Genomic DNA, 26892 nt, shown 5'->3' with positions numbered 1-26892 from the left:
ATTCCTGGTTTCTGAGGTGTCAGCAACCCCGCCCAACTGTCACACTTGATGAGCCGACTCCTGGTTCAGTCCTTCAAGTCACTGAGAATAATACAAGATACCATACTGCTAACTCTGTGGAGCCCATTGAATCTGTCCCCAGGAGCCACTGATCACAATCCCGGAGAGAGATCGCTCCCAGGGCCCCAGGGCCCCAGTGACTTCTCCAATTCTAATTCACACGACAGGAAACTAGTATCCCTGGAAAAGAGAGGGTCCCTGCTCTGTCAGTCACCCAAGCCTGGGGAGTCCACATATTTGATGCTGCACTGGATTCAGACACGAACAAGAATGTCAGTGCGTTACAGGGCAGGCCTCCTCCCAGCCCCCAGTCCAGGACGAGGGCATGGTGGTGGCCATGGTGGCAGTGGCAGAGGCAGTGGTGGGTGGTGGTGGCGGCGGCAGCAGCAGTGGCGCGAAGAAGGAAGTGTTATTTTTGCCGTTTCATTAGGAGGCCCAAGGTGCTGAGAGAAGGCTTCAGCCGCAGGAACCCAGAGCGTTGGGGGTGGGGGGTGGGGGAGGGGGGAACAGCAACCTGATTAAGATTGGAGAGGCCTTCGTGCAGGGGGCCAGCCGTGTGCCGCCCAGACTTGTATCAGCTTAAAGGCACAGGATGCAGAGGGAGGCTGCGACTCCTAGCCCCACAGAGGCGCCCTGCCAGGGAGGTCTGTTGGGGCAAGGCCTGTGCAAGGGAGGCAGGTTGGGCGTGCTAACTGGATTTTTTTATTTTTATATCAAGACACTGTGTTTAAAATTTTTACAAAGGACAAACTCCATGGGTTTCCGTTAGTGTTTTAAGAACTTTTCTTTAAAAAAAAAAAAAAAGCCAACAACAAAAAACACCGCCTTTTTGAAAGAGAAGTGACAGACACAAAAGAGACTCTGGAAAGAAAATGGGGCAAATTTCTGCTTAGTTACCCCAAGGGCAGAGGCAGGGCCCAGATTATACCCGGGGGCCCGATAATGACATGGCCTCCACAGAACCTCCTTCAGCAAATCTGGGGTCTCCTGCTCTAGCCAGGCCGATGCTCTTGGCCTTCGGGGGGTGCAGGTAACCTTTCGGTCTCTGCAGCCCTCGGCAGGGATACAGAGATGGCTGGAGAGTTGTCCCCTACGGCCCTCCAACCCCATCCAGTGGCAGCCCCATCCTCCTTCTCCCCCACGGTCTTGCTCGAATCTGTTTCTCTCTTGGGGAGTGATGTTCCTTGGTCGGATGGTGTGAGCATTGGGAATGCCAGAGCCAGAGAGACCTGGGCTTGGAGCCCTCCCTTCCGGAGCCTCTTCGCACTCACGCGTGGGAGAAGCGTTGGTTCCAAAAATTTTTTTAAAAAAAAAATCAACAAAAACAAGACCCAGAAAAAAGACCAAGTCTGGGGGAGAAAGAGCTAATCTGCTCTTTAAAGCTCCCAAGTCTGGAGTTGGTCGGTGGTGCAGTTCCAAGAGAGGCGGAAGGCGAGCACCAAGGGGGGGTGTCCAGCTGGTGCTTCAGGCTCCCCAGGAGTTGTCTGTGGTCAGGCTTGGGGAGCTGGCTTCAGCTGCTGTTCCATGGGTCCTTGGTCTTCCAAGGACTCTGTGTTTGCGTCCCCATTTGAAGGGTTTGTTCAGGTTTACTTCCTTATTTGTGTTGTTGTACATGCGGGTGCATGTCCATATCTGTCTGTGTTTGTGCAGGTGGGTCAGCTTTCAGGTGGGTGCGTGTGTACACGTGTGTGTGTGTTTGTGTGTGTGTGTGTGCGTGTGTGTGTTCATGGATAGATCTGGAAGGGACAGAGCTGGGATCTAGGCTGTGCTCTGGGCTGGAGCTATACCCGGGTAGTGGAGTGTGAGTGGGGCAGCCCGGTACTGTTGAACCCTGCGGCAAAGGTGTTATAGGGGTGCAATGTCTGCAGCCCCACCAGGGAGTTGGGGATCATGGTGATAGTGTTGGGGGTCATGAGCGGGATGTCATCAGGGGAGCGCCGCAGGGTCAGCGTGTAGTCTGGCAGCGCGGTGAGGCGCAGGGTGTCGTGGGGGGGACCTGCCTCGCACTCGTGGTGGGTGGGGCCCAGCTGCAGTGCCGCCAGCTCCTCCTCGGGAGCGGCTCCCAATTCAGGGGCCCCAGCTCCCCTCTGAGGGCTGGGCTGCCGCAGGGGCTCCTGGCGCCGCTTGTCCTTCCGATAGTAGAGGGCAGCGAAGGCCAGAACGTTAAGGAAGAGGAGGGAGGCCCCCACTGCGATGGTGACACTTAATTCAGTGGAGTAGTCACGAGGGTTCTCCACCAGGAGTGGCCCTGCATCCTGGTCCCCGTTCCAGGACCCTTGGGCGTTCTCATTGCTGTAGGCGGGGGAGATGGCTGGCCGCTTGGTGCTCCAGGTCTTGCCATTGGGCCTGCGGGTGATGTGGGAGCTGTGGGTGGTATCGGGGGGCGGCACTTTGGTGGTTGTGGACGTGTAGTGAAACATGTCATGCAGGTTGTATAGGTGGGGAACCAGGTGTTTCCAAAAGGCCACCTTAGTGGCCCGGTAGTGATCGCGGACCCTTGGCTTCAGCCCGATGTGAAGGTAGAGTTGGTCTCGGGGATTGTATTTGGACCAGGCCACTTCCTCAAAGCGGTTGGCCTTGGTGTGAATGAACTTGGTGTCCTGGGGGACCGGCTTGTTGGGATCCCTGAAATACCACATGGAAATCTGGGGTCACCACTCTATCTAGATGAGAAAAGGGCCTAGCATTCTTCCTCTCACCCGCCCATAAATCCTTTCCCAAGTCCCAAACTTCCCACCATTTCCATCTTTCTCACGGTCCATGCCCCCCAGCCCCCGTCCATACCCCTCCTCATCTCCAGGCCTTGAACTCCTATTGGCCATGGCATCATGGAAAACATCTCATCCTTCTCTGTGCCCACCCTGTGAGATCAAGCTATAGGGCGCTGCTTCTTCTCACATGCTACAGAGCATGCATCAAGCTTTTCAGCTGCCTACTCTTTCTAAGAGCCCTTTAAAGGCTCTTTCTCATTTATGTATTTAGATTTTGTTTTTTTAGGGCTGCACCTGCAGCATATGGAAGTTCCCTGGCTAGGGGTTGAGTTGGAGATACAGCTGCCGGCCTACACCACAGCCACAGCAACACCCAGATCCGAGCCGTGTCTGTGACCTACACCACAGCTCACAGCAACGCCAGATCCTTACCCCACTGAACAGGGCCAGGGATCGAACCCGCGTCCTCGTGGATACTGGTCAGGTTCGTTACCGCTGAGCCACGTGGGAAACTCTTAAAGGCTCTTTCTGAATGTACTTTATTCCCACTTCACACGGCCTCTGACCATCCAACCTTGAATCCCAGAATTCTGCCAGTACCTCTCACTCCTGCTCAATCCTCATGCTAACCGAGTTCGGGGCCTCAGCAAAATTTCTGAGGGAAGGAAATGGCATGAACGACTTGAAAGGGGGATGTAGGGGGGAGGGGTTACCAATCAGGATCTGGGGACTATCTTAGGAAGGCAGACAATGGAAGAGGTTCAAATAGAGGAGCAGAGGGGAGGGCAGGCTGAGGTCCCAAAGAAAAAAGAACCCCCGCTTTCTCCTTACCCGGTCTTGGCAAAGTTGGTCCAGTAGGTCATGACGACAGCACTGAGCATAACGTCATTCTTGGAGAAGTTGCAGGGGAAGAGGTCCGTGGGACCTACCATAGGGACACCAAAAACGTAAGGTACTTCATCCCCATGAGCTGCGTCTGACCAAGCAGGCTTCATGAGGCTCTGGCAGTGATGGTAGAAGGCGTAGAAGTAGGTAGGTGAGCCGTAGCGGGCATGTAGATCAGCTGTCACCACTGAGGGCTCCACCCACTGGTGGTCAGTGAAAAGCGCCACCAGTGTTTTACGGCGGGTCTCAGGATTGTCACGGTCAGCCCAGTCTGTGTACATGAACTTGATGGTCTCCCGCAGGGTATCCTTACCCTCGGGATAACCATAGAGATTGTCCACAAAGTTAGAGACTGAGTAGTCAAAGTCAGTGCCAGAGACACCATCCTCAGGGTCCACCACCCCTTCCACAAACTTGAGTCCCTCGCCCTGGTTGACACCTAGCATGATGTCATAGTTGAGGAACTCGCCCTGTTCCATGAGAATCTCAGGGTCATCAGGAATGACGTCACCATCAATCACCGGGCCAAAGGCCACATGGTAGCGGGCTGGCTGGATGTCCTGCTCTACCAGCTCCTTGGCACTCTTTTGCCGAAGACAGTCCACCATGTCCACTGTGTCTAGCACGTTACAGCCCACCTTGTCTGCCAGTAGGCTGGTGTACTTCACTGGTTGGTAGTTCACAGCCCAGCTGGACAGAGCTGAACCACTTTGGATGATGGCCCTCTGGAAAAGCCCTACAGAAAATAGGCAACAACAGGTCAGATCTGTCATGTCACTCACAGCCTCGGCCTCCCTTGCTTGGTCCTGAGGGGCAGATCAAACACCTCCTCATTTGTTTGTTACTGACGCTGCCCTCTGGGTTGAGCGAGCTGCAAGGGAGGAATAACTCTTTTGGCTGGAATGATGGGTTAGGACCAGAGGAGTGCCCGGCTCCTTTTCCTGTCTGCTTCTTGCTTTCTTTCCTGGGGTGATGGTTGGTAACTTGGGGGTTAAGGACATGCCAGGAAGAATTAACCTGTTGGGTCCCAGACATCAGCGTCCTTATGCTCCCTCTCTTTATCACTCCTTGTCTTCCCCTCTTTCTTCCTGCCCAGCTGGGCCCAGCTCTGTGCCAGCGCACCACCAGGGAGCTGGCGCTTCCACCACAAAGGGGTCTTTTTCATGAGAGATGAGAAATGCAGGCAGGAGAGAGCCTCACATTCTGGGAGTTTGGGGAGGGATTCCTGAGGGCAAAGGCTTTGTGGTCTGAAAGTCTCCAAGGAACGTGCCCTCTCAGGCTCTAGTCTCCACAGAGACTTGCCTTTTCCAGAAGCTACTGATGCCTTAGATCCAGGTTTTCCCCTAGCCGACAGGGAGCCTGTCCATTAAACTCAAAAAGTAGGAGATTCTTCCCCTCCCCCCCAGGGGAAAAAAAGGTATCATTCTCTCTCAGCCCAACATTCCCAAGTAAGGGAGAATCTGGCCCTCAGGCACACAGTACTGCTCCTCTAAGAGAAAGGCAGTTGGCATGGATGAAAAGAGAGGGAGAGACATAAAAAAAAAAGAAAGAAAAAAGACAAGAAAAAAAACAAAAAAAGGAAGAAAAAAAGAAAAATTTAAAAAAATAACAAAAAAGGAAAAAAAGCAGGAAAAAAAAAGAAAAAAGAGAAGAGAGGGAGAGAAATACAGATTACTACTTAAGAGAGTACTAAGGAGTTCCCGTCGTGGCGCAGTGGTTAACAAATCTGACTAGGAACCAGGAGGTTTCGGGTTCGGTCCCTGCCCTTGCTCAGCGGGTTAACGATCCGGCGTTGCCGTGAGTTGTGGTGTAGGTCGCAGATGTGGCTCGGATCCCACGTTGCTGTGGCTCTGGCGTAGGCCGGTGGCTACAGCTCTGATTCAACTCCTAGCCTGGGAACCTCCATATGCCGCGGGAGTGGCCCTAGAAAAGGCAAAAAGACAAAAAAAAGTACTACTACTTTTTGAAAGATTATTCTAGCTTATTCTCCATTATCAATTACAGAAAGAGAGAATAATTTTTTTTTTGGCTTTGCCCATGGCATGTGGAAGTTCCTGTGCCAGGGATCAAACCTGAGACACAGTAGTGACCACGCTGGAGCCTTAACCCACTGTGCCACAAGGGAACCCCAAGAGAGAATAAGTCTCTTTTTATTTTGGCTTTTTAGGGCCGCACCTGTGGCATATGGAGGTTCCTAGGCTAGGGGTCGAATCAGAGCTTCAGCTGCTGGCCTACACTGCAACCACAGCCATGCCAGATCTGAGCTGCATCTGTGACCTACACTCCAGCTCAGGCAATGCCAGATCTCCAACTCAGTGAGGGAGGCCAGGGATCGAACCCGCGTCCTTATGGATCCTAGTCGGGTTCTTAATCCACCGAGCCACAACAGCAACTCCGAGAATAAATCTTTAAAGCAGCTGGGCCTCCAGGGACCCAGGCCCCCTATGAGACAGAGAATAGCACCACACCAAGAAAGGCCTCCTCCTCCCAGGGAAATAGTGCCCAATCAGAGGAGGTACCGTCCCTCTCTTTAGAGAGAGACACCCTAACAACCAGTCACTTCACCCTCCTTTGTGGAAAAAAGGGATGACCATTCCCGTACTGTCACCTAGAAGCATCCTCTCCTACATCCCACCTCAATCTTCCCTCACCAGGGGTGTCCCTGTAGGGACAGAGACAGAATTTCTAGGTCAGAGAAGGAGATTTTTCTCCCTCAGAGAGATAAAAGGCCTTCTTCAGAGAGAGAGAGAGAGACTCAAAGTCTTCCTGTGAAAATATCACTAACTCATAAGGTCGATTTCCATGAAAAACTGGGGCGGGGCGGTGGGGTGGGTGGGTGGGTGTCTGGAGTCTGAGACGAACTCACCATCCACCCCCTCCCCCTGGAGAAAGCCCACCCGCAGGTTTGTACTCCTCATCACTTAGGTCCCCTCTCCTCTGTCAAGGACAGTTCCTCCTCTTGCACAGACTTGTTCTTCAGAGACAAAGACAGAGAATGAGTGTTTCTGACACCCCGAAACTAATTTCACTCTAGAGCTCTACCTGAAGTCATGTGTCCTTCCCACACAGAAAGATCCCCCCCCCACCCAAAAAGAGCTATTGTCCCTTTGGAGAGAGACGTTCTACTCCCACGTTCCTCAGTAAGACTCCCACATCAGAAGGAGAACCTTCCTTTCTCGAGATGTAAATGGGATTCTCTCCTTCCTACTCTCACGCAGGGAGAATTACGTCTCCCCCTAGAGAAACATTTCCCTTCCAAAGGGACACCCAGCTGGCAGGCGAGGGCTGTGGATTTCCCTGGGTGCTCCTGGGGTGTGGAGCTGGGCACCCTGAAGCCTGGAGGGCCTGGGGCTCAGGGTGGGCAGCCAGCATTGGCTACTTCCCGTTTTTTGTCCCAAGAGCTACCTACCCTCAGAGTGATGCGACAGCGTGAGGAGGCTGACACAGGACGCGCCGATGCCCGAGCCAAAGACAGTGATACGGCGGGGATCACCACCGAAGAAGGCAATATTCTCGCTCACCCAGCGGAGGGCCTGGATTTGGTCAAGGAGCCCATAGTTGCCCTTGGCAGCCTGATCGCCAGTGCTCAGGAAACCTGGATTCAACATATTGCATGAGGACAGTGAGGTGGATGGATGGAGGATTTGGATGACAATGGAGGTCGGGGGCATGAGGATGGAGGATGAGCATGCAGCATAGTTCTTTCCACCCAGCTAGCATTACCTGCTGCTCCTTTCTGCAAGGTCCAGCACCATCACTAAAGGAAAGATGGTCTGCCTGCCTCTTACCCATTCTCCACTTTGGAAGGCAGGGGTCTTCCACACCACTGGATGGGGAAGCCTTCATTTGGGAGACTTAAACTGCAGGAACTGCAAACGGCCAGGACCCAGGGTCCTCTGCCCTGATGTACTACCTGGAACATTACCCCAGAAGCTGGCAATGCAGAGTGGGAAGAGCAGGGACCCTGGAGTCAGATAGCTCTTGGGTGAGTCCTGGCTCTACCACTTACTGGCCATGTAGTTTTGGGCAAGTTCTTATTACTCTTATCATTTTGCTTTTTAGGGCTGCACCCTCAGCATATGAAGGTTCCCAGGCTAGGAGTTGAACTGGAGCTACAGCTGCCAGCCTATGCCACAGCCACAGCAACTCAGGATCTGAGCCACATCTGCGACCTACACCACAGCTTGTGGCAATGCTGGATCCTTAACCCGCTGAGCAAGGCCAGGGATCAAACCTGTGTCCTCATGGATACTAGTCAGGTTCGTTACCCATGAGCCACAACAGGAACTGCTGGAAAAGTTATTTAAAATCTCTGGGCTCTAGTTTCCTCTTCTTTAAAATGGGGATAAAATACTTCAAAGGGTTGTAACAAGGATAAAACAAACATAAGCCTCTCAAATATACTCAGCATATTTTATTTATTTATTTATTTATTTATTTTTAATTTTTTTTTTTGCTATTTTCTTGGGCCGCTCCCACGGCATATGGAGGTTCCCAGGCTAGGGGTCGAATCAGAGCTGTAGCCACCGGCCTACGCCAGAGCCACAGCAACGCGGGATCCAAGCCGCATCTGCAACCTACACCACAGCTCACGGCAACGCCGGATCGTTAACCCACTAAGTAAGGGCAGGGACCGAAGCCGCAACCTCATGGTTTCTAGTCGGATTCGTTAACCACTGCGCCACGACGGGAACTCCTACTCAGCATATTTTAAATCTATAGTCACTTCTCTTTCCCTTTCCTTCTCTCTGGAGGAAGTAAAGATCCCAAGAGGCTACAATCCCTAAGCCCTACTTGCCCTTCCTGTCCAAGTTCATCCACCTCTACTTCCTTCCAGGGCCTCAGATGCCCCCTTCACCTCATTCTCAAGTCCTCGTTTCCCTGTCCATCCTCCAAGACCTAATGAATCAGAAACTCTGGGGATGGGGCCCAGCAGTCTGTGTGTTTAACAAGCTCTCCAGGTAATTCCAATGTCTGCTAAAGTTGGAAAACCACTGGGTTAGACCATCTTTTTCATCTGGTGGAGAAATGGGGAAGTCAGTGCAGTGCGTTACCACAGAAACAGGTCTTCCTGCCCACCCACTGGGATTTGCTGCTGAGGAGACAAGTCACCATGGAGACTACCTTCCCACCCACCTGCTGGGATTTGCTGCTGTGGAGACTTGTTGCCATGGAGACTACCTTCCCGCCCACCTGCTGGCTATCCCACAGAGATGTCCTATATTCCCCCCCTCAACCCTGATTCCATTTCAGCCTGATCTTGCTGCTTCATTTCAAATCTCTTCCCTGATACTTAGTCTCCTTGGAAGGCTCTATCTTCTGCCCTAGGCTTTCGGAAAGGTTCTTTCCAGGTGGGTAGTTGTGGTACTCCTACACATGGAAACCCATACCTGGGTCAGCATTTTTGGCCTCCACAGTTAAGAGCTCATTCACAGCCCTTGGGATCAACTTTGTGGGAGGCCGCGTGTGAGGCAGCTTCCCAGCTCACTGAGTTCTCTGACAGTCCTGGCAATCCATGGGCAGTAGCTGAATTCAAATAGACTCAAGCAGGCACAAGACCTCATCACTGTCTTTCTCGAGTCCTTCTGTTTCTAGCTTCTGCAAAAGAGCTCATTTCACCCTCTTCAAGTGTGTTATTAATTTACCTTTGGTGCAATTAAGTATGTAAAGTACTTAGTTATTCCTCTCAGGACCTAGTCACAAGCCCTCTTTAGCCCCAGGTTCCCGATGAGGAAATGAGAAGGAATTAGAGAAAGCCCAAAGGAGGATGAACGGAGGAGCCCTTGTTCCTTCAGACAAGGGAAACAGCTTCTCCTCTGCCCACCCATTCACAAGCTGAAGCTACTCCTGCAAGTCTTAAAAAGCATGCTGATCAAGATCCAACCTGGCCGTCCAAACCTCAAGACCCTCCAGCAAAAATCACTATGTGCTTCTCTTAGCCTGCCTGTCCTGCCTCCCTCCTCTCTCCTTCCTCCATTTCTCTCTTCCTTTCCTCTTATTTAGGCAATAGGTATCATTCACTGAAATGTGTCACATACATCTGTCCTGATCAGCAGGAAGAGCCTGCATTTGGTTGTAGTCAAGTAGATTTCTCCAACATGTAGCAATTCCCTGGGTTAGGAACAAAGGCCTGAAAGCGCTGGGTGGAGGATTTGACCATCACTCTTTGCTCCCTCAGATCCCACGAACCTCGGGACAAGAGGCACTGAAGCCTGTGGATGTCATCATGTCAACCATCCTACTACAAGCTTCCTGCTTGAAGTGCTCTATCCAACAGGCTCAGGCAGATGATACAGCAAACGTCACCAACCGCAGGCACATAAAACCTGGCAGTCCAGGAGAGCAGTCACTCGCTGCTAGTTCCCCAGTAACTCAGCCATCCACAGGAACCAGGAGAGAACGAGGGCTGAAATACCAAACTCCGTAAACTGTCAGAGCAAATCTGAGCCAGTGTCCTTGGGCCCAAGTTCACAGTGCAGTACATGGTAAGCTGCTTGTCAACAGAAGACGGGGTGGGGTGGAGAGGAGTGGATCTGGCACATTGTATCAAAACCGGATATCTATGTCACTCAAGGTTTGACGTGTACCAGCTTTTCAGTTTGCCTGAAGGGTACCTGGGCAAGGATGGAGGATTAAATTCGGAAATCCAGAATAAAACTCGGCAAGTCCCTATTTCCTCAGCTCCAGGAATATCCACATCCTATATGTTGCTGGGATCCTGTTCCTTGGTTGTTCTCAAGCTCAGGGGGGGCTTCTCACATTACAGCTACCCCCCTCCTTTGGGTGGGATCCACAGACTAGCCTGTGATAGTCTCCAAATATGTTAATCACCCAAGATATCTGAAGAAGCACCTTGGAGGGAACCGTCTGTTTGGGCTCAGGGCTCCAGAGAAGCTGATGGGAGGGACCATGAAGGAATGCATATCACTGAGGCGCCAAACTGGCCCCCTGTTCTGAGATGTTTGGGGAAACAAAACAACACAGCCTCAGCTATACAGCAAAATCCCTAAGAGTCAGGGATAAACCCACGTTCTATATCTGGTGCCAAGAGACAAAAACATCTTGTATGTACCCAGAATCCAATCAGTGGCTTATTGATTACATTTGTGTTCTAAAACAGGCACTGAAGGGTGTACAGGAAGTGGTGGAGAACTTCTGGCCAAATCTCACTTTCTGGCTCCTTCTGAGGTTTGGGTATTATTATTATTATTATTATTATTATTTTGCTGTGTCCATGACATGTATAGGTTCCAAGGCCAGGGGTTAAACCTCTGCCACAGCTGTAACCAGAGCCATGGCAGTGACAACACTGGATCCTTAACCTGCTGAGCCATGAGGGAACCCCTGGGTAATATTATTTTGATCATTATTTAAGCTCAAAGAATAAAAAGCCTGCCCCGGAGTTCCCACTGTGGCTCAGCGGTAATGAACCCGACTAGGATCCATGAGGATGCAGGTTTGATCCCTGGCCTTGCTCAGTGGGTTAAGGATCTGGCATTGCTGTGAGTTGCAGTGTAGTTCGAAGACACAGCTTGGACCTGGCATTGCTGTGGCTGTGGTGTAGGCCGGCGGCTACAGCTCCGATTCGACCCCTAGCCCGGGAATTTCCATATGCCGCAGGTGCAGCCCTAAAAAGTGGAAGAAAAAAAAATCCTTCCTGGAGATGTGTTGTCTGGTTATCCAAATGAGAGGAGGTTGTAAGTTGGGGATGGGGGTCTTAACCTGAATTTTGTGGATGTGTTTCACTGGGATCAGTGAAAAAAATGTCTAGAAGTTTGTGCGTGTGTGCGTATGTGTCTTTGAGCACTAGCTCGTGCACGCATTTTTTTTGCTGGGGTGGGGTGGGTCTATAGCTTTCATCAGAATCTCAAAGGGGTCCAAGTCTCCCCAAAATGTTAAGACCTTTGGATATACAAGCTTAAGGGTTAGAGCAATTGAAGAGTTTTGAAGTAATCAGCAAAGCAGGATATCACAGGGAGTGCTTGCCAGCAACAGCCTCCCGTGCCGCCCACAGATCCCAACTGACGTTTCAAATCCTGAGTCTCTCCTCTGCCCCCTTTCCGCTTCCTTTTTCTGTGTCACTCTTGTCCTCTGTTCTCTTCCCCATCCCTTCCTTGTCTTCCTTGCTTTTGCCCCCTCTTTCCCCCAGTCCTCCACTCTCTTTATCTTCATTCCTAGCTGGTCCGATACTTTGGAACTGAAGCATATTCTTAGTATTCTCCGTGCTTTCCAGTGATTCTTAGAGAATGGAGCTTTGTGTTGGTAATTTTGAAAAGCAGCTGCGTTGGATATTTTCTATCACTCTCATTAAGAAAATAAAGTAACAAAATTACTTCTGGCCTTCAACTACCACACACGTGTGCCTGTGTATCTGTGTGTGATTACATTTGTATATTCATTGCTCTTCAGCCCTGGTGTGTGGATTTGTGGCCACTTTCTCATGGTACCAATTTTTTTTTTGTCTTTTGTCTTTTGTCCTTTTAGGGCCACACCCGCGGCATATGGAGGTTCCCAGGCTAGGGGTCGAGTCGGAACTGCAGCCGCTGGCCCACGCCAGAGCCACAGCAACGTGGGATCCGAGCTGCGTCTGTGACCTACACCACAGCTCACGGCAATGCCGGATCCTTAACCCACTGAGCAAGGCCAGGGGTCGAACCCACAAACTCATGGTTCCTAGTCAGAATCATTTCTGTTGCGCCACAATGGGAACGCCCCCTCTCATGGTGCAATTTTTACTGTCTGAGACTCAGATCCCCTTTCTCAACAGGACAGGACAGCTTACGAGGGCTGTGCCGTGATGGCTGGGGCACCAGACAGGCAGTGGAGCTGCGGCAGAACCATGAAACCTAAAGCCTGCTAGGCTGTGGAGAGGCTAGGGAGACGCCCTGGGTGCCTCACACCCAGTATCCAGATGTCCCTGAAGGGGACCAGGTGCCACGGTTTTCAGGGAATATAATTTCTCCAAGCCCCCCAAAGGTGTCCTGCTGTCCCACATAGTATTAAGGGGACGTCAAGTGGAGACTGTCTTTCCATGTATGTAACTGCACCCAGGAGTGGAATGCAGCTCCAGGGCCTCTGAGATTCAAACTGGCAATGCAAATATACTCAAAAGCAAAATAAAATAAGGTCCTGTCAGCCTACCAGCCCTGGAGTAAGCCAAGCCTTGTTGCCGGTTCAGCCCCCAGGCCTGCAGACCTAGACCCCCACTGGGACCTTGAGGACACCAGCCCTCTGGGCAGGAAGGTGGCTTCTTTGTGCCATGGCCTGTGTGCCCACCCTCAGAGGCCTGGGTGGGCATCCGAAAGCAAGCAAGTCCCTATGGGCTTAGTCACTCTCTCTGAGGCACTTGACCGCCACACCTTGGCCAAGGTTTGGCATTAAGGCACCAAGGAAGGCACAGGATAGAGGGACAGCCTAAATCACCAAAGGAAGCGTGTGGGCCACAGAGTATGTGTGGGGAAGGGCATATGCGTGTATGAGGAAGTATTTGGAAAGTAAGTGTGGGTGTGCGGGAGTGTGATGGTGTGACGGGTGGGAGTATGTGGGCATGTATGCGTGGAGAGAGCCGAAATGTGTAGTACATATATATATGGGGGATGTAAGCGTGAGGTGTGCATGAGTGTGGGGCGAGTAGAGGCACGTGTATGGAGTATGGATATGGACAGCCAGGTGTGGGTATGTGTATTTGTGGGGTAGGGCAGGGGAATATGTATATATGTACGTATTGGATATATACATGCCAAGTGTGTGTGGGAAGAACGTGTGTGTGTGTGTGTGTACACATATGTGTGTGCATGGGTATGAGTATGATGGGCTGTGGGTGTGTATATGGAGGGGGATATATAAGTGTGGGATGCATATGTAGACGTGGAATTAGGGATAGGAGGTGTGCATATAACAGTATTTGTATATTGTGGGGTGGGGGAGGTGTAGACAAGGCAACTATGGCTCCTATGCATGTGTGTATGTGTGTGGGGGACACTGGTTTGTGTTTACGCTGGGAAGGTGAGGAACATATGTATATACATGGGTGTTGGAGGAGAAGTGGAAGTGGGGTGTGTAGGGGGACGGGGGTGTGTCTGCATGTGTGTGGGAGGAATATTTGTGTTCTTTTAAGGTATATAAGTGTGGAATTTGTGTGTGGATGTGGATGTGCAGGGTGTGGGTCTTTGTGTATGATGGGGGTAGAGGAAAGCATGAGTGTGGGTGTGTGTAGCGTATAGGGATATGGATGTAGTTACAGCAACGTGGAGGGAGAGGTAGATGGGAATGCGTGTGCATGCACATGCGTGGAAGGTGAGTGACATCTGTAGATGTGGGGTATGGGTATGGAGTGTAGCGAAGTAGTATATGGGTGTGTGGAACATGTGCACTGGGGAGTCTATATGTGTGGAGTGTGTATGGGGTAGTGGGGGAATGTGTGAGGGGGTCTGTTGGTGTGGATGTGGGGATCTCTGTGTATGGGTGTGTCTGCTTGTTGCGGGGGAATGAGAGATGGTCGCATACATGGCGGGGGGGGTGGATGTGGACAGTGTGGGTGTGTAGACATGTGATTGGCTAGAAGGAATATCTGTGTATGTGCAGGGTGTTTGGGGATGTGGGAGCGGGTGGCTAGGGATGAGGACAGGATATCTGAAAATGAATGAACCCTACAAAAAGCCAAGCAGAAGACTGGAAGCAGAGACCTGGTTTGAGACCTAAGGAAAGATGTAAAATCTCAACTGAATTTTCTTTCCTTTCTTCCTTCCTTCCTTTCTTTGTCTTTTTAGGGCTGCACCTGCAGCATATGGAGGTTCCCAGGCTAGGGGTCCAATCGGAGCTGTAGCCACCAGCCTACACCACAGTCACAGCAACACAGGATCTGAGCCGCTTCTGTGGCCTTTACCACAGCTCACAGCAACGCCAGATCCTTAACCCACTGAGTGAAGCCAGGGATCACACCCACATCCTCATGGGTGCTAGTTGGGTTTGTTAACCATTGAACCACGATGGGAACCCTCAACTGAATTTTCAGTGGCATCTCAACATTCCAGGAAAGGGCCTGGGGATGTGGGGAAGCTCCAGGCTGTTGGGTAACGGCCATGGGATAACAGCACGGCGACTATGGTCATCGGCACCAGCTAGAGAACCAAGGTGGCCTGTTCTCAACTCCTCAGTATTCTTTCCTGCCTCCTTGAGAACCCAAGCTTCCTTCTAGGCACCCAACAGGGAACCATACCTAGTACCCCAACCCGATAGTTGAGGGTGATGACGATGACGTTGCCATAACTGGCCAGGACGCTGCCATCAATCATGTTGCCTGTCCCTTCCATGTAAGAGCCTCCATGGATGTAGACCATGACGGGCTTAGCGCCGCTGTCCCGGATATCTGCAAGGAGAAGGGGTGAGACACAGGCTGGGTAGGCTGCCCTTCCTCCCCCACCCCCACCATCTCTGGGGGGGTGGGTGCAGCAGCAAAGCTATCCCAGGTGCCAGGACACCACTGCCATCTCTGAGGGCAGGACTCAGGGGGCTGCTCAGCCCGGAGCTCAAGCATTGGCCAGGGACAGTTGGACATGGTGACATTTTTAAAGACTGGTTTCGAATGCCTCCCAGCTGAAGGCAACCAGGCGGGTCTGATATAGCTAGGTTGAGAGAAGCCATGGCTGGGCCCAGGGAACAGGGGGCAGGAGAAAGAAGAAGAGCTGGTCCCTTAGCTGGATCAGTGTGTCCCTGCCCTGGGCAGCCAGGAGTCCTGGGACCTGACATGGCTTTAGAGAGCAGGGGCTGGGGAGCCCTGAAAACCCCCGAGACTAGACCAGTTACATGGAAATATGGCCATTGGCAGCAGCTGGCCCCCCAGTGCAGACAGAGACAAGAGGGGTGGGAATAAGGGGTGGCACAGGGAGAGAACAAGGGAGAATGTGGGGACAGGGGAGCGAATGGCAGAGATGGGGTGGGGGTGGGGGACCTTACTGACATGGTTTCTCAGCCATGTGCTCGTTTATCCCATTGTCCCCAGGGAATCAGGCATACTTAACTGGAAATACGGGATGGAGAAGAGGTGGGGGCAGAACTGAGAATGACAGAGCCTGGCCCCCCCCCCCCCCCGCCCCTACCCCCGTTAGCATTAAGATGAAGATGGTGCCTCCAGAGAGGCCATTCAATGAGGGACCTTTAAGTAGCTGCTCCCAAGCCTGAGGCAGCACGGGTCAGGGCTGGGCATCCACTGGAAGGCTCCCAGCCCGACCACTTTGACTTGCAGCCTCTCAGTCTGTGCTGGACCAACGCTCTGCTGCACCAGCCCAGCCAGCCCCACCAGCCAGCAAGTGGGCCCCCCTGAGCTGTGTGGCCTCCAGGGCAGGGCCAGGGTATGGAAGTGGAAGGGAATGGTCCCTGCTGCCGAGCAAACACAACCTATTTTCCTGAGGAAGAAGGAAGACTGGTTCAACCGTCACCCAAGATCTCATGCCATCCGCTGCCTGGGCTGTGATGTCCTGGCCTCAGCCTGGCATTTTAGCCCAGTCCTTGTGGCCCTGTCCTGAACCTAAAGCAGCCCCTGGCTCTGAGGCCATCTCTCTTTCTGGGGGAAGGCTGCAGAGGTTCTAGGTGGAGCTGTTTCCCAGCCCCTGTGGTTGTCACTGCCTCACTGCTCAGTTCAGCATCCTGCTGGGCCCCTCTCCCAGGAGCCAGTCTCCCCGGAAAACACAGGCGTCTCCTCGTCATTCAGTTTCCTCTGGACCTCTCCTCGACAGCCTCCCTCCCCAGCCCTGCTTTCTCTCCACTCTCCCTGCTGCTCAAGTAGGGGCAGGTGCCCATGAACCAAGGAAGATGGGGGAGGAAGCTGTCTCTGGGCAGTGGGGGACTGGGGCCAGGAGGATGCCCTCCCCATGGCTCTGCTCGTGGTCCCCTGCTCCCGCCAGCCGTGTCCATCACCCTGGAGTCCCAGTGGCCAACCAGGCCAAAGATGGATGAACAGCCCAACAGCCTTATACAGGAACAGAAACACACCAACGGACAGACAGACAGACGGGGCTTCTCCCCATCAAGAGGGGGAGGGGCTCTGTGCCATGCACCAGCCGCCGCGCCCTGCAGCCCCCAAATACCTTCATCTTCATCCCCGTCATTATCCGCTAAGTCCTCGCCCTGTTTCTTAGCGCCGGATCCTGGGGACCAGACACGGGGAGACACAACAGCACAGAACAGAGAACAAAACAGAGAGAGAATTCAAAAACAGCATGACTGCAGTGTGGCCCAGCAAGCCAGCTCTGGGCCTGGACCCAGGACAGGCAGGAGGGATGGCAAGAACTGAGGGAATGGGTGGGCTGAGGCCCAGACCTTCATCAGGATGATGGTGCTGCTGGCCTCTGCTGTGCTGGCCTCCCTGCACCTCCCTGCCCACCTCCCTGTCCCCAGCAGCCCATCTTGACCAACCACCTTCCAAGTTAGGAAGGAGGTAGCAGCAGGTGGGCCAGAGCCAGAGACCCACTTAGGGGAAGGCCATCTCCCAGGTGGAAGGGGCTGCACGCATGTACACGGGCAGGCTGAGCTGGAGAGCAGGGGCAGGCACCAAGGGTGAGAGATGGCATTGCCAGCATGTGTAGATACGGATGTGAACTATTAGGGCAGAGCTGGGTACCAGGAACCCCAGCCCTGAGCTACTCAGGCCCAGTGGGCAGGCTCAACCTGGGCCTCAGCTGACCCTGATTCCCACAGGAGGAGATGGGAGATGAAGCTTTCCCTCTGGTCTTCCTCGTTGGGGCCTGCTCTGAGTAATGGCAAATGGAGTTCCTGCCCACAGGAACCAGGCCTGAGAGCAGCAAGCATTGCTCTGAGATCTAAAGAGAGCCAGAGAGGGAGGGAGGGAGAGAAGGAAAGGGCAAAGGAGAAGGGGACATGAGAGAGAGAGAGAGGGAGAAAGAGAGAGAGAGAGGGAGAAAGAGAGAGAGAGGAACAGAGAGATGGGAATAATGGTAGTAGCTCCTACCATGTACCGAATAGTTACCATGTGCCCTCTCCTTCTGCCATATTGTTTGATCCTTACACCCCAGTGAGGGAGGGACTCTATTTATTCCTGTTTCACTGATGGGGAAACTGAGGTTCAGAGAGCCAAAGTGACTTGCTTAAGTTTGCACAGCTAGGAAGTGCCAGAGGTGAGATCCAAACCCAGGTCTGCTTGATTCCAAAGCCCATGATCTTTCCACTGCACCATGCCACCTTTCTGGGATAGGGGAGAAGGAAGGGAAAAAGTAAGTCAGGAGGGAGGTGGAGCACGGAAGGAGGGAGAGGGAAGGGAAGGAGAGAAAAGAAGAGACTAGAGGAGAGAAGAAGGCCATTTAGGACCTGCGGGTGATCTGGCACCAAATTCTCCTTTTTTTTTCTTTCTTTTTTTTTTTTTTTTTTGGCTTTTTAGGCCCACACCCACGGCATATGGAGGTTCCCAGGCTAGGGGTCTTATGGAGCTACAGATGCTGGCCTACGCCAGGGCCACAGCAACGTCAGATCCAAGCCGTGTCTGTGACCTACACCACAGCTCACAGCAACGCCAGATCCTTAACCCACTGAGCGAGGCCAGGGATGGAACCTGCGTCCTCATGGATGCTAGTCAGGTTCATTTCTTCTGAGCCATGACGGGAACTCCCCCAGATTCTCCTTGTTCTAAGGAGACGAGAAGTTAGTTCATCTTGAGAATGGCTTTGAGAAAGAGGACCTACTGCCTGGGTGCTGGTCTGTGTGTGGAAACAGAGGTCATTCTGCTGACACCCCAGGGCTTACCCTCTTGTCTATGACACCAGATAGTCTTGGCCTGGAGGCAGCAAATAGCCCTCTTTCTCAGCTGGTCTGGGTTCCCATGACTGAATTCCCTTACAGCTATTAATCAAAACAGGAGCCGCCCTCATATTACAAAATGGCTTTTCAACTGGGGCAAGAGCCCAGCCTGAGGGGCAGAAACTGCCTCCGGCGTCCCGCACCTCCAGTGGCGCCTACCCTCTTAACACCTGACGACAGCACTGCCTTCAGGAACCCTGTGGGACTTGGGGCGCCATCAGCCACATGGTGGACAGTCCCCACAAAGAGAAAGCAATCCCTGGTCCCTAAGCGTGAATTCCCTCCAACTTGATGGGGGGACGTGGGGGGACGGGGTGGACCTTCCCCAGGAAAATCCTTCACTTCCCTTGAACCCTGACTTAGAAGATGCATCCCTTTTGCCCTCTCTGGGAGTGTCCCTGGGTTGCTGCACTGACCCAGCCTCCTCCTGCACAGATGCCTTTGCTCCGTCAGCTTAGCACTTGCTCTGAGCAACTCCTTGCTGCCCTGCCTGCCACCCGGGCCACCATCCCCCATCCCAACCCGGCCAGCCCTGCCTGCCCTGCACACACCACAACCCTTACCGCCTCTGGGAACGGGTCTCCCCCGAGAGGCAGGCTTTTTACGTCTCTTCCAAATGGCCAACAGGCCCTTGATAGGGAACTAATTTGAACAGAGCAGTGACCAGATGCCCTCTCTCACGCTGTCTGGAACCCACTTCCCAGCTCGGCCATGGGGCTTAGCTAAACCAGCTGAGTTTAAAATACTAGACTAGGGGCTTCTTCAGAGTAGCCATCAGGTCTTCAGTTATTTCAAAAATTTTCCTCTACCTCGCATCCCTTCAGATCCCAGCAGCACCTAGCACATGGCCTGGCCCTATATCTGCAATCACGGTTTTTCCATGGCATATGGAAGTTCCCAGGCTAGGGGTCTAATCAGAGCCGAAGCCACCAGCCTACGCCAAAGCCACAGCAACTCGGGATCCGAGCTGCGTCTGCGACCCACACCACAGCTCACAGCAATGCCAGATCCTTAACCCACTGAGCAAGGCCAGGGATCGAACCCGCACCCTCATGGTTCCTAGTCGGATTCGTTAACCACTGAGCCACAACAGGAACTCCTGCAATCACAACTTTTACGGTAAAGGTTTGCACTTGACTGGAGCTTCCAGGCAGCTCTCTAGTCAAACTCTCCGGATTGGAATGGACTGTCCTTAGGCTCTTACTGGTGCCTTGAGCATCATTGCTCCTAGGAATTGCTTAAGGTTTTTGTCATCCCTTCTCCTAAGAACTAGTAGGAGCAGGTTTAAGAGACCCTCTTCCTGAACTCGTTTATATGTTAATGGAATAATATCAGAACCATCTTCAGATGCAGAAACAGAGGTTCTCAGAGGAAAAGACTTGCCTCCCCTGAGGTTTCGCTGTGAGTTAGCGGCAGAGCTTGGACTCAGTCAGGCTTGGGGCTCCCAGAACCATACTTTTTCTGTGGCACCACAACGCATCTTCATTTGTGCAAAAACGTGTTTACTAATTGCTTTCTGGGTGTGAGGTTCCTGGGCTTGGGGGGTGGGGAGGAGGTGGACCGCTTATCCCCAGGGCTGCAGACCTCATTCAGAGCTTCCTCGGCAGCATCAAAGTCTACACACTCAATATGCAGACTGCCGGGCTCTGCCCCCAGAGGTTCTTACTCAATAGGGAGCATCCAGCCCCAGGAATCCTGATGATCCTACTTGGGGGAACCCTGCCCTGTGATTTCAAAGGAAAACCAGCTCCAAGCTTGTTCAAGGGTTGCAGGGACCAGGCTCTGACTTTCCACCTGTTCCTTTAGTCTGTTACTGCTCCTGGTTCGGCCCAGCCCATCCACACATCACCATTTGTTTCAGAGTCCGGGAGGTGGGAAGGACCAGATGGGAGTTGCCGCACATGCTACAGTGGAAAGAACACTGCCCTGAGGGTCAAGAGATCTAGGTTTTGGTCCCCACCATGCCACAGACCAGTGGCCGGGCCTTGGGCAGCAGCAAGTCACTCCCCTGGGCCTGTTTCCACATCTGTAAAATGGGGACACCGATTCCTGTCTTAGAAGCTTCCAGAGATGGGGAATGGGGTGGGGTGGGGTGGTTATGGGGTAAGTGTGCAAGAGCTTTGCAGAAAACATAAAGTGGTGTTTGAATAGGAAGACATATTCTGGGGGCGGGGGGAACAATTTCCTCCCAGCAAGAGGGTCCATTTGAAATTCGGGGTCGTCTGCCTCCTTTAGAGTCTACAGCTCCTGGAGACCCCCAAAGCCTGCCACCTGACTAGCCCGAGTCACTCAGCTGTTCCCGAGGCCAGAGGTGGTGGGCAGGGTGGCAGGGTTACTCCACCTGGGTGACTGTTTGGTCTAAGCTCCAGGGCTGGAGAGTTGAATCTCGACTTTCAGTCCGGGAAAGAGGATGAGCTGGTGGCTCTGTCACCAGGAAAAGGGCAGAGCCTCTGGCTCCATCTTGGAGAGAACCACTGGCTCTGTCTTTGGCACACACTTTAGGGTGGAATTGGGGGCTGAGAAGATTGGAAGGAATGGGGTTGCTGCTTCTGCTCTGAACCTGCTTTAGGCCACCAGATTGTTCCTGAAGAGCAGCTGGGGCCCTGGGATGAAGTGGAGCTTATGCCTGCTCACAGACCGCCCCCTGAGCCTGGGCTACTTGAAGGAAGGCTGGGTCCTCGGGGGCAAGGGCAGGTGGGCAGGCAGCCCTCCCTCTCTCTCTCTCTCCCTCCCCGCCGGCTCGCTACCTACCTCCTTTCCTACAAATTTTCTTGTTGGGCTTTCGGGCGCATTCCTTGGAAATCCGCTTTACTGTAAAATGAATAAAAAACTAAAAAATAACAGGAGGCCTCTGCCCAGGGGCATGCATCCCCCACCCCCCCAGGCCCCAAGAGCTGCTCTGCAGGCGGCACATGGCAGAGAGCCTGTCCCACCATCTCCTTGTTTCTGTCACTTACCTTAGTGTGACCCCCGCGGGAGGAGGCATCAGCTAGTGAAAGAGGAGGCACCTAAACACTGCCCACCAGGCTTGCCCCCCACCCCCCACACACACCCGGCTCCCTTGGCCACACACACCTACCACCTCTCAAAGCAGGTGGGATGGCAACAGGGGGGCCTGGTGGAGCCAGCATCCTCCCGCGGGCAGCTGCCAGCAGTGACCCATACTCCCCGGGGGAACCCCCATCCAGCATCTGGCCCTAGACCTGTCAAAGCTCTCAGGCCTGGCCAGGCCCCTCCTGGTAACAGTGTCACTCATACATGGGAGCTCAGACAATGCTGGGAGAGGAGAGAACAGGGAGGAGGAGGGGGGAGGCCAAGCAGAGTGATGGTTAGAAGCATTTTCACAGACGGACAGATGCATGCTGCAGGGCACACGACCACATGCCAGCCAGAAACACAGCAGGGCGGGTGGAAGGCAGGGAGGGCACAGTGCCTGGCTGCACTCACCATCCTCCGTGGGCACATAGACGTTCAGGTAGAGGCAGTCTTCATTGGGCTCCTGAATGTAAGTAGCGACGATATCCAAGTTGGCCGTGAACCAGACAGGAAGCATGACTTCGGGCACAGCTGTGTGGATGTTCTGGGGGCACACTGGGGGAAAGTGTGTGGCGTTCCGGATGCCCGACCAGGACGGGGGCGGTTCAGGGGGCAGGAAACGTTTCTCGCCGATCGGGGGAGCTGCGTAAGGCACCCCCAGGTATTGGTCCACAGGCCCCAGGATCTCACTGGGCAGTGGTACCCGGGCACCCCTTAGCTTCCCAAAGTGAGTATTGACTGTGGGTGCTGGGGCCTGGGTACTGGCCCTCAGCACCAAGCTGAGGAACCACAGGCTGAGGCACAGGCTCCGGCCAACTGTGGGCTTGGGGCTCAGGGACAGCGAGGGCGGGCCAAGCCGCAGCCACATGTTCCGGGCGGGGGGACTGGCAGGAAAGGCAGACTCCAGGGTCACAGCATCAGCCCAATAGGCAGCCCCTTCATGGCCACACTGACTTGAACCTCAAAACTGAGCTCTCGAGGGACACCTACAGGTGCCCGGCAACGTGGAGAGCAGGTCGTCCAAGCACCACAGCTTCAGAAAGGGGTCTCCCTCAGGGCCAGACAGGCCTGTGAAAAGAGGGAAGCATGCGTCATCCAAGATGGTCAGGGCAGGCTATGGAGTCGCTCTTTGGGGCCCTGTTGGGCTTGGGCCCTTCTCCTACAGGTAGGAGAGGTTTCCCATGCCCGCCATTCCGGGGACCCACAGGTGATCTCCACTGCCAGTCAGAGCCACTGGCCTTGGTTGGAAAAGCCAAGGGGATCGACAGAGTGACAGTGGCTGCTGCAAATTCCCAGTCCTCAACTTCAACTCCTCAGCTGATGGAGCTCATCGGGGTCAGCTGGATCTAGAGGAGCATGTGGTAGCAGGCAGTGGGAGAACAGGAAATGGAGCTCAGGTTTCTAGGCATGCTGCATGGCCACTGACCTCTTAGCCCCTGGGACCCATAACCCCACACAGAGACCTCCAGGTCAGGAGAGGGTAGGATCATGACCCTCACTCCGGGACTAAGGCAGAAGAAGGGAAAGCCGCAGATAAGCAAAGGGTCCCCCAGAGAGATCCCCTTCTCCCTCCCGTAAGGCAGGGGGAAGGATGGCCCTTCACCAGAGTCTCCAGATCCTCCCGTACATTTCTCAGCAGACTTCGCTGCTCTCAAGCCCTTAAGCCTTGGTCCTTTCTGTGGCTATCTCTAATTCACACGGGATGCCAGAAACTGAGGCAGAAAGCCTTCTGCCTAGCACCCTAGGCATTGTGGATGCTCAGCCAGTGTAAAATAAACAACGGAGTGCGGGGGACACACACTCAGAGACTGATGGAAATAAACTCACAAAGACTCAAAGGAGGAGTGAGAGACCAAGCCAGAATCACAGACACTGCGATATTCAGTCACAGACATACATTCCAAACCCACAGAGATCCCCTCATGTAGTCCCACATTCTGAGACAGAGAGTGTCACAGAGAGCCAGAGACTCACAGAGAGATATATTCAGAGACACACAGAGACTTACTGAAGCCTAATCACACACACACACCGCATAGGTAAATATCCAGAGACACATGCAGCATAATGGTGACACATAGGTGGAGACAAACATAAATAGCAACACACTCAAGGCACACAGGCCTTCTGGCACAACAGTTGTACGGTCAGCACATATACACAGGCACACACAGACACTCTCGCATGGACACACACACATACACACAATTTAGTTTCCCCTCATTTCTCCCGCCATCCCAGATTGGAGGCCTGCTCCTTTAAGAACTGGCAGAAGGGGTGGGGGAGGGAGATTGGGAACGCCCGGCCATCGGCCACGAGAGGGGAATGAGAATATGTGTGTGTGTGTGAAAGAGAGAGAGAGACAGACAGACAGACAGACAGACAGAGAGGGAGAGAGAGAGGAGGAGGAGGAGGAGGAAGGAGGGCGGGCAAAGCGGCTAAAGGGGTGGGGGCTCAGAGGAAATGGGGAGCAAAGTATGGGTGGTTAGATCCCAGACACTGCCCACAATGCACCCGGGTGGGGGGAAGGAGGGAAAGGGGAAGGAAGGGGTAGGAGTAGGGAGGTGGAGCAGGAGTGGGTGTGTGTGTGTGTGTGTGTGTGTGTGTGTGTATGGGGGGGGGAATAGTCCGCAGCTGAGTTCACACAATCCCCCCATTCACCATCTCCATGGCAACTCCGGGGCACAGACCGCTCATTCACACGGCTTCCCCGCCAGTAACCCCCCCACACCATTAACCCCCTCAGTGCCGCCCCTCCCAGAAAATCCCATTAACCCTTTCAGGATGCCTCCCTCTCCAGTAACCCTTCGGCGCCAAATGCCATTCTCCTTTGAGTCAATTCCCTGCAGCCCCTCCCCCGTGAGCACCTAGACAAATCGACCGACCCCCAAATGCCCTCTGCACCCTAGGACCCACTGTGAGTCCCCAAGGCCAAGATCTCCATCCTGGTCCAACTTGCAATTTGGGAGAAGACAAGGGGAGGTGGCAATGCCAGGGATTAGAATGGCATCTGGGGGTACTTTTGGGGCTGGAGCAGTATTGGACCAGGGGCATTGTGCAGGAATGGACTGGTGTCGAAAACTGCAGTATTGGGGGCTACGCGGGTTTGGAATGGTATTGGGGGATGGAGCTGCATTGGAATGGGGGAGGATAGGATAAAGGCCTGGGGGGGGGGGGCTGCAGAGAGTGGGGGAGGGAACCTGGCTGTGAGATGCTAGGATGGAAGAGGGATGGGGCTGCACTGCGGGGGAGGGGGGACTGGTAATGTGCAATACAGGGGCCCTCAGGAGGGGTATTTTGGTGAGCATGCGGGCCAGGTTGTGGAAATAGCGGGACCATGGGCGGGAGGATGATAAGGATGTAGGATTCAGGGAGGAGGTGGAGGAGAAAAGAGAATCGGGGAAGGATTGGGGGGGGGGGTCAGGGGTGCCGATGGAGAACATGGGGTTGAGAAGGATGGGGAGCACTGACTGGGGGGTGGAGGACCCCAGGATTGGGAGGGGATGGGATTGGGGCAAGGTATGGGCAGCTAGAAGATGAGAGACCGGGGCAGGCGGCCTCACCTGTTCCCCCGGCTGCTGCGAGCGACTGAACCGGGCCACGGACCACCCATATCGCCTCCAGGCCAAGGGCTCCGCACCCGAATCCCCGAGATCTGCTCTCCGGCAGCCTGGCTGCTGTGCCCGCGCACCGAGGGGGCGCGCTGCGCGTGCCCGGACACGGGGGGGCGCGGTCCCTGCCATTAACTCCTTTTGTGCCAGAGATGGCTCAAGTCCTGGGGCATGGCCCAATTCCTCCCAGGCTGAAGCATGCTCTCCTCAAGCTTTCTCCCTCTCGCTCACACACACCCCTTAAGTCACAGACAGGTGATGTTCCAGGACAGCTAGTCCAAACTTTACCTGCAAAGCTGGAACTCTGGAAACAAAGGGAGAAACTGAGGCAGTGGCTGCAGGAGTCCCGTATTCCACAAAGACCTGCCTCCACCTCACTTTGGGATCCCTCACCTCTTTCCAGCATCAGCACCACTCGAGCAGCAACCAGTAGGGGGGGTGGTGGTGAGGGCACTTTGCCCTCATCCTGTCACTCTCCCAAAGGTCAGTGTTGTTCCCTTTCTGCTGCTGCTACTGGGGGATGTCAGACTCCGACTGTCAGCAGGTCCGTTGTCTGACCATGTCATTCTCTCCCCTCCAGAGCCGGCTGTCTTTGTGTCTTGTGCTTCTGTGTATAATGCACCTGTCCAGTTTGATTAGCCCCCCACTCCCAGCCCCTCTGAGTGTCCCTTGTCCCAGCCAAGCCTCTATCTCTATAGCTCCTCAGAATATTTGTCAGGACAGGACAGGTCAGAAGAAAGCTTCAGTCAATCAAGTTCGCAGTTACTCTGTTGGGGAATTCCACTCCTTGCGAACAAACCTCTTAAACTTGGTAAGTCCCGTCTGAGCGAGGGCCTTGCGGACCTCAAAGAGGGAGTTTTTTTTTTTTTTTTTTTAATTTTTCATAACTTGAGTATTGATTGGTGCTCCCGTTTTTACCAGCACACTTGACGCTTCCCAGCGATAGAGTAGAACTGTGGCCTGGAAGGGATCCTGAAGTTGTCAACTCACGTGGTACCACCCACCCACAAGGTTGGGGCTGGCCCTCTTCCAGCAATAGCTGGGCACACCGAAGACTCCACTGTCATAAATCAACTGGCTCTCCTGGACAGCCTTAGGCCTAGGGCCCCAAACCTGAAGGCAAAGGGGTACAGAATGGTCCTGCCACAGTTCCAAATGTGACTCTGGAGCAGTAGTTTTGAGTTTTCTCAACTGTCAAACGGGAGTGAGCAAGTCATCCTGGGTAACTGCCAAGGTGGGTCATGTGAAAACAAGCAGTTCCAGCAAAGGAGCAGAGAAAAGAAAAAGTTTCTCCTATGTTTCCCTATGTAATGGTGACACTTGCCAATGGAGGGCAATGTTTCATCCCAGAAATGTGACTCAGGGAAGTTCTCTGTCTAGGATACTGCTTAGTGCATGATGGGGACCATAAGGTGGCAAAAAGGGTAGGTAGTGTCTGTCACCCCCTCCACCCTGAAGCTTGTCCAAAGGCCAGCATGTGGGATGGGTGGAAGGAGAGTCAGGTTCCAGTGAGTTTTCCTCTGGCCCAACGGCCCCTCCCCAATACCAGCGGTGTATCAGCCCCTGGAGACAAGCTGTTCAGAAGCTGCACCATCTAGCCGAGAAGGTAAGCTGCCCTTATTAAGAGAGACTAAGACCCCAACCCTTAACATGCTGCCAAGTTGGAAAAGGGAAGAGAGGGTAGCAATCCAATTCAGAAATTCAGGGGGTGGAAGATAAACAGGGGAGATGAACTGAACAGAATGAAGGCTCTGACTGGCCGGTCCGGCCCCTGCACCCTT

General features: G+C 53.5%; 1 protein-coding gene across 3 annotated transcripts; it reads right to left on the bottom strand.

Annotated features, from left to right (window-relative positions):
* Positions 1-819: 819 nt before the first annotated feature.
* On the bottom strand, positions 820-26789 carry NLGN3 (neuroligin 3). Of its 3 annotated transcripts, XM_047765805.1 has the most exons (8): positions 25064-26789; positions 21912-22568; positions 21216-21275; positions 16742-16801; positions 14875-15024; positions 7066-7251; positions 3603-4392; positions 820-2685 (listed from the first exon to the last, which is right to left on the bottom strand). In XM_047765805.1, exons 2-8 carry the CDS (start codon positions 22366-22368, stop codon positions 1842-1844), a joined length of 2547 nt encoding a protein of 848 aa, XP_047621761.1. In that variant the 5' UTR covers positions 22369-22568; positions 25064-26789; the 3' UTR covers positions 820-1841. The 3 variants fall into 3 exon arrangements, with proteins under 3 accessions (XP_047621761.1, XP_047621762.1, XP_047621763.1); XM_047765806.1 differs by lacking the exon at positions 21216-21275; XM_047765807.1 differs by lacking the exons at positions 16742-16801; positions 21216-21275.
* Positions 26790-26892: the final 103 nt, after the last annotated feature.

Source organism: Phacochoerus africanus, chromosome X (assembly GCF_016906955.1).
Source record: "Phacochoerus africanus isolate WHEZ1 chromosome X, ROS_Pafr_v1, whole genome shotgun sequence".
NCBI classification, from domain to species: Eukaryota; Metazoa; Chordata; class Mammalia; order Artiodactyla; family Suidae; genus Phacochoerus; species Phacochoerus africanus.
Note: the sequence above shows the minus strand (reverse complement) of the source record. Positions and strands in the feature narration are given on the sequence as shown.